We start from the raw sequence: 12,133 nt of genomic DNA, 5'->3' as shown, positions 1-12,133 counted from the left end.
ATTGACTCCTGCAGAGCAGAGGACAGCTCGCTAGTGTCCTCCAGTGTACCTCAAGCATACAACTTTTGGAACTTTATTAGCTTAGGGAAATATCAAAAAAAAAAAAAAAAAAGAGAAATAAAAGCCTTTCTAACTACCAGAACCTCTTCCCTTGCAGCTTTAAATGACGATTGCACATTGGACCCCTGCTAAGGGGTTGCCCATGGAAGGAGACGCTGCGTTGGCTGCAGCTGGAGACCATCGGGCAGGCGCCCAGCCGGACACCCCCAGGGTTGTCTCTTGCTGCTCATGGGTTTCCTCTCCACCTCCCATTTCCAAAGAGGTTTTACACGGTATTTGTGACGAAGCAGGCAAGCATCAGCAATAAAAACTGACCCAGTTGCTGTTGCAGGAATAATTATTGGTTTATCAACACAAAAATTACAGAATATTTTGCAGTTTAGGCAGAATTTCAGAGCCCAAACTGGAATTAGTTGGAATCTACAGATCGGAGACACGTTGAGTGTGAGGTCTGCCATGGGCTGTCCCTGCTGCAGGAGAGGAGGGTTGACCTCTAGGCACTGAGGAAGGTGCTGACAATGGAGCAGGGCTAGGAACAGTCACGGATTTGTCCAGGACAGGAGTGCAAAGGCAGGATTTGGTAAGGAGGGAAGCTGCTGGGACCTGTGGACATTCCCAGGCCAGGCCAGCCCTTACAGCAGGATAAGCGGACAGCCAGCGAAGAGGCATGGCCATGCCCAGCTGCTCTGAAGTCGGTGCTCGCAGAGCAGATGGCAATGGGTCTGTGCGATGCCATCTGGCCACTCGGGCCCAGGCCAAAAAGGGTTTTCAGCTGGTGGAAAAAGCACAGAAATCAGGAATCTTCATCCCCAAATCCTGCCCTGCACCTTTTGCCCCAGACAAACATTGTCCCATCATCTGCTTAGTCCTGCCCTCCGGCAAAGGCAGGACACTTGCCAGCATCAGCGGATTTTCTTTAGATAGAGGTGAATCCCGTTCTTGGAGCGAAGAATGAGCTGAGTTATTTTGTAGGGAGGATTGGCAGGGTCGGGCGAGAGCTCAAAGCGAAGCAGGGTCAGGGCCAGGGCCACCTTCATCTCGTTCATGGCAAACTGCTGTCCGATGCAGTTCCTGGGGTAAAACAGAGCAACTCAGCCACTCCCTCTCAGTGCTGGGCACACCAAATCCCCTGGCCAGACCCCAGCCCTCTCACACCAGCACACGACCCTTCCCCTCGGCAGCTCTGGGGGCTCCAGGCTGTGTTTTGGGTAGCAAAATAGGGGCATGGGCTGAACAGAGGGGATCTGGGGGAGCATCGGGAGCTCCTGGATGTGCGTTCAATGAACATGGAGAGGGAGGGGAGATTGGGAAGCCAAAGGAGAGGCCCGCAGAGCTGAGGCAATGGGTGTCCAAGCAGAAGGGTCTGCAACCTGCTGACCTTCTGAACCTGAAGGTGAGTCTCCTTCAGCCTTCAATACACTTTACCTCATTCCAGCAGAAAAAGGCAGGAAGGCGTGAGAGTGCCTGCCAGAGACGTTCTCCGGGGAAAACCGCGAAGGGTCAAACACCTGAAAATGAAGAATACGGAGCAAGAAAAAGCCATTATTTAAGAAACACAGTACTGGCCCGTATCTGCAGAAACATTATACCCCCTAGTTTCTGAACAACCCCATTGGAAGAGAATTCATTTGGAGATGGACTGAAGCTCACAGAGCAGACTCCCTTGCTTTCCACTGAGCCTGGCAACGCCGTTGCCAAAATAAACTAGCCATAGATATGATGAAAACCAGGGAGCCAGGATTCAATTCTCCACCTGTAGGCTGAGGAAAAAATCAGCTTTTGGCCTGTTAATACAACAAGCTTTTTGGAGCACCTCGTCTTACTGTTTGGGCAGCACCCAGCCCTAATGCTGCTGTCTGAGCACCCTGTGCTGCAGCCTGCCGAGACTAGCGCATTGCTGTTGCTTCTCGGCATGATTCCTGTGGGCAAAGACATTCGGGAGCAAGGAGGGGCTCTGCTCTCCTGCTAACAAGTGAAGGGGACATTGGAAGAGGCTCAGCAGAAAGAGGAAAAATTATTAGAAAGGCAAAAGAAAGCTCACCGAAGGGTCCTTCCATACCGCAGGGTTTCTGTGAATGAGATAAATGCTTACTGCAGCGATGCCACCTGTAGAGCAACCGAGGAGGAGAAAAGGGCTCAGTGACAGAGAAACCAAAGGGGAGTTTGCAGCTGGGTCACACAAAGGTCCATCTAAATCATCATGGTCTTATCTGTCAACTGGAAGCCTATGAGAGTTTTGTCATTAGCTTCAGAGAAAACAAAACATTTTCCATTTGTTCAGTTGTAAGAAGGCGAAAGGTGGAAACGAGGAAAGCATTGGTACCATTGGCACATCGTCCCCCACCAACACTGCTCGCTTGTGTGCCAAATCAGAGAAGGAAAGCAGCAGCACAGGGCAATTCAGGGAGGTTCGATTAGATGATCTCTAAGGTCCCTTCCAGCCTATGCCATTCTATGATTCTATGAATTCCCACACCACAAGTTGGGACAGGACCAGTCCCCATCTCCCTGTGCCTGCAGTTTGCCAAAATGGATGAACCATGAGCATCTGCATGGTCCTCCCTGTACGTCTGTGCCAGCGCGGGGCAGGTGACAGCAGCAGGGCTGTCGCCTTTGCTCTGCGGCAGGTAGCGAGGACAGGGCTGATGTCAGAGAGTGTGATTTTGTTAAGCAGCAATGGGATTTACAGACCTTCTGGCAAAGTGCGTCCATCGGGGAAGGTGATGGGTTTGCTGAGCTGCCGGGACACACCAGGCACTGGTGGGTAAAGGCGAAGGCTCTCCTTGATGCACATGGTGCTGTAGGTCATCTTGCTGAGGTCCTCCCTGCCGGGACAGAGGCAGGGGCTGAGCCACATGCTCCCCCCGCTGCTGTGTGCCATGAAGCCCCTCGGCCCACAGCCATCAGCCCCCTGGGCAGAGCCTCTTGCCACAGATGGGGTGTACAGAGGAACCCGCAATCTGGGAACCCCAGGACACCTCTGAAAAGCCTTAACAACCTCTGAACAAGCTCAAGTGCAAAGCGACAGCTAAAGGTGAAAAGGCGCAACTACAACGTTCTGTGATGAGAAAACACAAGAAAAGAAACACCAATGTTGGTGGCCTAGGTCTTGGCATGGCATCCAGCATGTCCTCCTGGTCTGGGACGGCTTTTTCTTGTGTCTGTCCTGACAACAGGAGCCCTGAAGAGCAGGGAGGCAGATTTAGCTGAAGGATGTAGTGTTTGCTCCATCCTATGAAGCCCCCATGCATGCAGCAACCTAACAAATCAGTCTTTTGGCCCCCCAGCTTTTGAGCCTTGAAGACATTGCTCATTTAGAAACACTGTTGATGGGAAAAAAAGCTGAGGAAACATGCAACCTTACCACTGAAGTGTCTTCCGGTCCCCCAGGATCTCCTGGATCTCCTCCCGGCACCGTGCCTGGTGCTCGGGGTGTGATGCCAGGCAGTACAAGAGCCAGGAGATCCCGCTGGCTGTTGTGTCATGGCCCTCAAACATGAATGTGTCCACCTCAGCACGCAGGTCCTCATCGGACAGTCCAGCTCCATTCTCATCCTAACAGCCCAGAGACACTTTCAGTAACCCATATATATGTATATATGTATGGGTTATATATATACATATTTATTTATTTATTTATTTATTTACGTATTTATTTATTTATTATCATGGGTCAGATATATATAAAAAATATAATATGCCAAGAGGGGACATCATATTCCCTCAGCTATTGCAAAGGGGGGTGGTGATGCCCCTGGGATATATAAATAAAATCAGTCTCTGTTTAGACTGAATTCAGAAGCTCTCTGCCTTTCCTTATAAATCTCTTTATCCCTCCCAGCAAGACTATGAAATCCCTCTGCGTATTGTATTCCCCAACAAAGGCGACCAGTGTCACTCCTCGCCACTTACTCTGGCACACAGCAGAATGTCCAGGAAGTCCAAATGTCTCTTCTTCTGGATCTTTTCAAACTCCTGTTCATCTTTAAGGGACTCTTTTCGCTCGCGGATCACCTTGTCTGGGGAAGAGTCAAAGGTTCAGCAGGTGCAGGAGATGATGAGCTGCAAAATCGCTCTGCCAATGCAAAGCTCACCCAAGGGGGTGACCACCACTCAGTCCATGATGCATTTGACACGTGTGCTTCTGCATCCCGGGCAGTTTGGCTTTTTCAGCAGCATAGCAACAAATGCCATGCACGTTGCCATTCTTTTCTGCAAACTTCTTTATCCACCACAGACTCCTCAGCCTATTTTCCCCACCCCTCCTGTATTAGAATCATGCCAGGACCGAAAAGGAAAATCATCCCTTGCGGTGGTGTTGCCTGTAGCATCCATCCCTTGTCTCACCAGTGTGGTCATTTAACAGGAACATTCGCAGAGAGGAAGTCCTCCATTACTCCAGTTTAATAACCCAGGAGCTGTAAGACTCTCTTGCTTCATGCCTAGACCACACCACTGATGCTCTGCTTGGGTCCCTGCTCTAAGCCTCCAGGCAGGGTCACTGCATGGGCAAGGAGGTAACTCGCCAATCCTGCTCGAAAGCTTTGGGAGAGGAGGAAAGCAGGGAATACCTGTGTGGTCATGAGCGAGCTGGCAGGCCTTCCTGAACCGATATCCATGGGGGCTGAGCCAGTAAATGACGTCGCTGTGATAGGGGAAGATGCGGAGGCGCTGGTCCACCATGTGGCATAGGTTGTAGACAGCCTGGATGTAGGTGTTTTTCCTGGGGAGAGGAAAATGGTGGAGAATGGTGGAAGTTTGTAAATTTAGGAGCATCACAATGAGCAATTTGCCCACTTTCCTTTGGAGCTGCAAGCTTTCTGCCAGGGTTTGGGGCAGCCAGCACTGACCCGTTGGTCTGGCAGTTGCTGTGATAACTGAAGGCACATTTCATGATGCTATCGAGAGTCATCAAGCTGACATGCTCAAAAAGCTCCACTGGTTTCCTGTCTGTCATCAGCTGTTCCCATTTATCCTAGGATGCAAGGAGACAGAAATGAGAAGGCAAGGGACAGTTCTGCAAGATCTGCATTCATACTCCAATTATATGAGCGCTCAGCTAGGGATACATCCCAGAGAAATGGAAAAAAAAATAGAGGATCTCTTAGTTGCCATCAAAATGGCAGCATCTATCTCTTGTCTAGCAGACACGAATGATGTCAAATCCTCTGTCCCTTCATGGCTGTAAGGAACCAGTGGACTCAGAAGTTGAGAAAGGAAGGAGATCATAGAATCATAGAATCATAGAATGGTTAGGGCTGGAAGGGACCTTCAAAGGTCATCTAGTTCACCCCCCCTGCAAGGAACAGGGATATCTCCAACGAGATCAGGTTGCTCAGGGCCTCGTCCAACCTGGCCTTGAACGGCTCCAGGGATGGAGCATCCACCACCTCTCTGGGCAACCTGTTCCAGTGTTCTACAACTCTCATGGTAAAAAATTTTTTCCTAATATCCAATCTGAATCTAAATGGAGATTTAGGAGCACAGATGGAGGAGCACAGTCACATCTGAGATCCCACAGCCTGAAACCACGCTGGGGAACAGGGGTTTTATGTCCAGATTTATGTCCTCAGCACATACAAAGATTGCTACGTGGTGTCATAGGCTCCCACAATAGGCATACGCATTGTCTGCAAGGAATCATGCTCATTGCAAAATCTCTCCTGGCTCTCCATCCCCCAGCTCCTGGCTGCTCCCTGGGCCGGTGGGAGGGGGGACAGCCAGGATCCATGTGGAGCTGCTGGGGAGGTTGGATGGAGGGAGGCAAAGGAGAAGGAACAGATCCGATACCAAGATTCCTGCCAGTTCAGGACAAGTGTGCATAAAGCCTGGTGCCCCTCACCTGTAATTCACACTGGTTTCCGCTGTGCCCAGCACCACAAGATGGAAGGACAGTGCAGTTTCACTGTGTATGAGGCAGGGCAGGGATTGCAGTCCAGCCATGGCCATGATGACAGCAAATGATACCCTTCTACCTTAGGTTGCAGTGTAGCTTGGCTCCAACCTTTATATTTCCAGTATTTATTATGAACCTTTATTTACTTCAATTTTTCACTTACAAAAATGCTTTATAAGAAGTTGCAGTTGAGATTGACATTATGCACAGTTTGGAGATGGCAGTAACGTTAATATGCAAATTTTAGCTGTAGAGCCCAGTTTGAGACACAGTTGAGGCTCAACCTGCTCATTCCTTCCAGCCCATGGATAAAGATTTCTGGTGACTCGGAAACCTTGACCACTGGGACACAGCTTGTCCTTACACTTACCAGGTTGTGAATACAGACATTGCAAGAAAACTGCTTCAGCTTTTACCTACTAAGGAGTCAAGATCAGGGAAAAGTAAACAGGGCAGGGAGAGGAGCAGAGGTGAAACCTACCAGCATCACGTTAGTAGACTCTGCCATCAGGGCCACGTACGGTTTCAAGACATCATAATGAAACCCTGGAGTCAGGAGTTTTCGATGGTGGTGCCATTTTGGCCCGTGTAAGATCAGTAACCCGTTCCCTGGGGAAACACAGGCAAGGATTGTTTTGCTGGGCACAAGCAGGCTGCTAACAGTTGCCTGAGGACACAGCCTCCGCCTGCAAGGAGCACAATTAAATCTGCTGGCTGAGCTGCTACGAGACGGTATTTCCAAATTTTGCTGTCAGCTCCAGGGTTCCCAGGGCCGAGCAGAGCCCTGCTCACCAAAATGACACAGCACTGCCTCCAAAAAGAAACACCAGCACTGCTGGAGCTGAGAAGCTCAGATCAGCAGGTGCATTTTTCACCGGTCCTCCACTGAATCTGAGCTTCTCCCATCACCACCCTTTGCTATCTACAGACGTGTCAGTGGTTCTCATTAGTACCTATGACTGTGTCTGAACTTCCTTTCCCCAAATCACCAAAAATAGCATTATTTAGTACCTTTTTCAGTAATCATAATAATTTCGGGAACCTTATAGCTATGACTGAATCAAGAAACAAAGACAATGCTATTTGTTTATAACATGTTCTTGACTAACTTCAGAATCATTCCTGGTAGGCAACGCTGTGGGAATACATACCGATCCACGGGACGAGGTGTTTATAGCTGATGTTATCCTTGGGATCTGTAAAAAAAATCATCAAGAAAGAGAAAAGGCAATGGTAAATGTTTCACTAGCACCAATCAACTGGTTTGCACGTTAAAGCTCCCTCTGGGCTCTCACTTTTGGTTGGGTATGAAGCAGAATTGGTGGCATCCCTGCAGAATTCAACAGCATTTCACAACAAAACAACACCATTTGGCCCAGCTGCAAGAAACACACAGAAAAGCAGATGCCAAGACTGGAATAAACAAGAATATTGGTAGACCAAAATCTGTGCTGTGTGATAAATGATTAACCCTCCCAGACAGCACAGTTCAGCACCTTTCTCTCTCGACGCACTAAAGATACAGCTCCACAGTAGGAGCCAGAGGTCTGAGCTGAGGAAAAAGCTTCCAGCTGTCTTCTCCTTGCTGGGGTCAGGCACCGAGAAGATAACTTCTCAAGGAGGACTTGAGGAAGTTTGATTTGCCAGATTTGGAGAGGTCCCCATCACCCTCGCAGTTCTGTGCCTGAAGCACTGAGGGCACGGCATGGAGGAGGGGTATCTCTCCATGCTTTTAGATGATTTCTGCAAGACAACCTCTCTGTGAAGCCCTGCCTCACTGTGAATTTTTAGGCTGGCATGGGAAATCTGCAGGCTGGGGTTGTCGCTCCACAGCTGAAGGTGGCATATTCTCACCTCCTCTGGCCAACACAGCCTTGGCATAGTCGGGATCGGTGATAACCAGGACTGCTGAGAAACTGCCGAACCAGAAAGGGTGAGCATATAGGTACTTCTGTGCCCAGATCTCTGCCTTATCCAGCACCTCTTCCTCTATAAGAAACTGTAGTTGTGGGGAAGTAAAAAGAGAAAGAATACTTAGATTCAGAGTAAAAAATAAATAATCTCTCAAACCACTCTCTTAAAAAGCTCAAAGTCTTTCCGTATCACAAAACCAGGTAATGGCAAACAAGTTGCTGTCCCTCTGGGCTTGCAGAGCACCAGAAGTAGAGATGCTTGTTACTTTCAAACCTCATATAAAATAATTCTTCCTTATCAATTGACCCTAACCATGGAGAATATCCTTTGGGACAGTGGTGGTGCCTATCAGTACACGTACGTTATCTGCTCTTTTTCCACGGCCACCCCAAAGAAAACTCAGATTTGCCTCAGGCAGCATCTGCATTTTGTGATATACAAATGTGTTCTCACTCACACATGGCCGAGCAACCAGCACCCTGCAGTCGTGAGAAATACAGCATCACTTTTACAGCAGCCCACGGCATCGCTGCTGTGTCTGCCCCAGTGCAATGATGCCTCCTGATCGGGAAACCTGGGCCACAGCTTCCTCCAGCCATTTAGGTGGAGAAGGCCAGCGTCCACGTAAAATTCAACGGAATGAGTCCACAATCAGCAATGGACTGTACAGAAGACAGGATGCTGGTTAATAATGTCAGATCAAGATTTCATTGATGCAACTGAATTTAATAGGCGATCAAGAGCTGGTGCTCCCAGAAAAGTTCATCTCTGGTTCTTGGAAGCTGCATGCTGAGGAGTAACATCAGCACCAACACTCGTATCAGTGACACTGATGGGTTTGGTCTTTGAAAGTGATCATCACTTTATTGCTTTTACAGCCAGTTGTCCTGATTTCTGCTGGAATAGAGTTAATTTTCTTGGTAGTAGCAGGTATAGTGCTGTGTTTTGGGTTTAGTATGAGAATAATGTCGATAACACACTGATGTTTTAGTTGTTGCTAAGTAGTGCTTACACTATATCAAGGACTTCTCAGCTTCCCATGCTCTGCCAGTGAGGAGATGCACAAGAAGCTGGGAGGGAGCACAGCCAGGACAGCTGACCCAAACTGGCCAAAGGGGTATTCCATACTGTACAATGTCATGCTCAGTATATAAACAGGCGGAAAATTAGCTGTGGGGCCACTGCTCAGGAACTGGCTGAGCATTGGTCGGCAGGTGGTAAGCAATGGCATTGTGCATCACTTGTTTTGCATATTCTGTTATTACTGTTGTTGTTGTTGTTGCCGCTTTGACTTGAAGCTTGAAGTTCAAGTTACGTCTGCATACTGGTGTAGAAATCAGCCACAGAGTCACCCTGTTGTCTCAAGCAAGTGAATATTTGCTCAATCACTTTAGTGCTGAGTTATCTTTTAGTTTGGCTAGTGTTTCTCTACCCAGGAGATGGCTTGTACTCAAATAATCACCTATATCAGGCTTGTCTCAGAACTGATGCTCAGGAGTCACCAGGCGTCTGCCAGGGGACTGGGGGCGCAGGCTGGGGGCGGGGGGGGGGGCCCATCCAGGCTCCTTGCTCCAAGGCTAAGTCCCTTTCCTTGTGAGCTGGGGGGGGGGGGGGTGCCCCTGCAGCATGTCCCATGTGTCTCCTGCATTCGGCAGAATAACAAACTACATCCAGTTATCATTTATGATAGAAAGTTGTCATTCAACTTCTCTTGCTTAAGTTCAAGACATATTAAAGAGACTTATTAAAGAGAACCACAAATTTCTCTGGTTGCAGGGATCCAGTTTTGGGGTAAAAGGAGGCAGCCCTCCCCAGCACTCACCCCTTCAGCAATGCCAGCAGAAGCAGGGCTTGGCACGGTGCCTTTAGGTACATGTGAAAGTCCCTTTGAAATGTCTGCTTGTGCTTCCTCCCATCACGAAACCACAGAAAGCATAGATGGAAGTAATTGGGAGATGCCGAGCAAACGTTGCTGGCAGAAGTGCTAACCCTAGAAGCCTGTGCACCCAACCTTGGTTTAGGAGCACTGGCCTCAGTTTCTGCTATCAAGAACCATCCTTATGCTGGCAGAGGGTAGGATCAGTTTATTTAAAAGAAGAGGTTATGCCCAAGGTGAATAACCTCTACCTGCTGTGTGGAGCACTCCCGGGGCAGAGGGTGTAAAGTTCTGGAGGCTGCAGAGGAACAGGAACAGAGAGCTGCTTCTGAACTAGGACTCCTGCTACCAGGCTCTGCATGAAAGACCATCACTTCTATTTCTTCCTCCCTTGGGGATTTAAAAGAAAATTATAACCCCTGCTTGGGTCTAAGGAAGAAAGGTAATAACCTGATCTCATGCTGAAATGTGAGTTTTGAAATGGATCCAACACTAAAAGCATCTGGGAAGAGGCGCTTAAAGGCACTTTTAATGATTACGCACCGATAGCAAATGAAACAGACAACAGAGAAGCTGAAATCTGAGCACCAAGCTGTGCCGTGCTCAGCCAGAACCAGGCTGGGTCCCCTCTCAGGGTCCTCCTCCGAGGTGTGTGTAAACTCTGTATTCAGCATGTGCCCAGAGCATTGCCAGTTTCCTCACTGGCTCAATGAACTGCTGAGCTCTGGGGAATAAAGCAGCATTTAATCAGAAAATCATTGAATTTGCAAAACAGGAGTTTTTCAAAAAGCACTGAGTTAAAATCGAGCTGTAAACAACCTAACCACGACGGGAGCGAGCGATCAGCACAAATGGTTAAATCCCACTCCAGGATAGTCACTACTGACAAATGGGGGTGAACCTACTTTATTTAATTGCAGTTTTAAAGTCTAACTGGCAGCGCAACAAAGCCCTGAACTGGCCCATCTACATGCTTATGTTGCCAAAAGACTGACTGTCCTGTCCAGTGCAGCAAAACTGGGGCTGCCACGGCACAGAGACGAGCCCTAGGAGGTCCCTCCCAGATTTCCCAGCTACTTTTCCAGGTGCTGGTTATTTAACATGCCACAGATTTAGCCAGGGCAGGGCACCAGCAGAGTCCAAGAGAGGTCAAGGTGATGTGAAGCAGCCTTTAGCAAGTACAGAAAAGCCTTTCGCATCGGGCAGCTCAGTTACTCTTTGTGAAGCTACCGATGAGTTGGGGAAATCTGCCAAGGCAGCCACACTGATCTGCGCAGGCAAGTGCACACATCGGGGGACAGTCATTCATGCCACGAGTGCCCAGAACAAGGCTTGCTTATACACGCAGGTTTAGTTAGTCATGGCTTTAATGCAACCTTAAAAAGATCCGTGGTCCCTGTGCCGGATGCTATACCTGGGAAGTGTTTTGCAGCTGAACCGTGACTCCAAATGATCAATGCCCTGTCTGGCTCACCTGGCTGCGAAGCTGATGTGAGCTGGCAAGGGAGAGAAGGTGCCTCTGGATCCTGAGAGCAGTGTGCACCTGCTCAGCATCACAGGGACAGCTGCAGCAGCTGGGCTCTGACTTCCACATGAGCAGAGAGGTGACAGCAGAGCCTGCCCCAGCACAGAGCATCGCGGCTCTGCTAACTCCAGTACCAATGCCAGGTTACGTCCTGGGATGACCTTGCCAATACCACGTTATATTATCGCTTTCTCTACTTGTGAGCCAGCTACCACTTCTTTTCACCGTGCATTTTGCAGCAGCCTGAGTGTTCGCATAGCTGAGAAGGCGGTTTGTATGGCCGAGAAGGCAGTTTGTATGGCTGAGAAGAAGGATGCCCATCTTTCCGTTCCCCCGGGGACTAGGAGAAGCCATTCTCCTGGATCACAGGGACAAGTCTCACCAGCATCATTCCCTGACGCTGCTTGGGCAAGCTGCTCCCCGCACTCCCTCCTTCCCCCCGGCAGCGCAGACGCGGCTCTCGCCCTACCTCGTGGACGTGGCCGAAGAGCCAGTGGGTCGGGTGGCCGGGGAAGTCGGCCAGTGCCCTGAGAAGCTCCCGCCGCCGCTGGTACAGCTGGATGGCCTTCAGCAGCACGCAGGTCAGGCAGAAGACGGCTGCCAAGTGCAGCACCCGGAAGACATCCAAGCCGAGCCAGGAGAGCTTCATCCTTCCCGGTGAAGGCAGCGACTGGCGGCTGGCGGCCGGTTCGTGCGGAACTCGATGCCACCGCCCGGGCGCGCCGGCCAGCCCCGCCGCATCCAGCCAATGCAGGGCGGGGAGGCAGGTTCAAAGTCCGAGCGGCTGCCAAATCACGACAGCGCTTGTTGGGAGGGAAGCATCCCTCGGGACCTCGGGAAAGGCACCGCTTGCCCGCGAAAC

General features: G+C 49.8%; 1 protein-coding gene across 1 annotated transcript; it reads right to left on the bottom strand.

Annotated features, from left to right (window-relative positions):
* Nucleotides 1–745: 745 nt before the first annotated feature.
* On the bottom strand, nt 746–11,920 carry LOC104372322 (cytochrome P450 4B1). Its single transcript, XM_086617087.1, has 12 exons — nt 11,741–11,920; nt 7,811–7,955; nt 7,108–7,152; nt 6,438–6,565; nt 4,911–5,035; nt 4,632–4,783; nt 3,973–4,079; nt 3,425–3,615; nt 2,752–2,885; nt 2,102–2,166; nt 1,486–1,568; nt 746–1,131 (listed from the first exon to the last, which is right to left on the bottom strand). Exons 1-12 carry the CDS (start codon nt 11,918–11,920, stop codon nt 963–965), a joined length of 1,524 nt encoding a protein of 507 aa, XP_086473213.1. The 3' UTR covers nt 746–962.
* Between the last annotated feature and the right edge of the window lie 213 nt (nt 11,921–12,133).

Source organism: Tauraco erythrolophus, chromosome 10 (genome assembly GCF_009769465.1).
Source record: "Tauraco erythrolophus isolate bTauEry1 chromosome 10, bTauEry1.pri, whole genome shotgun sequence".
NCBI classification, from domain to species: domain Eukaryota; kingdom Metazoa; phylum Chordata; class Aves; order Musophagiformes; family Musophagidae; genus Tauraco; species Tauraco erythrolophus.
Note: the sequence above shows the minus strand (reverse complement) of the source record. Positions and strands in the feature narration are given on the sequence as shown.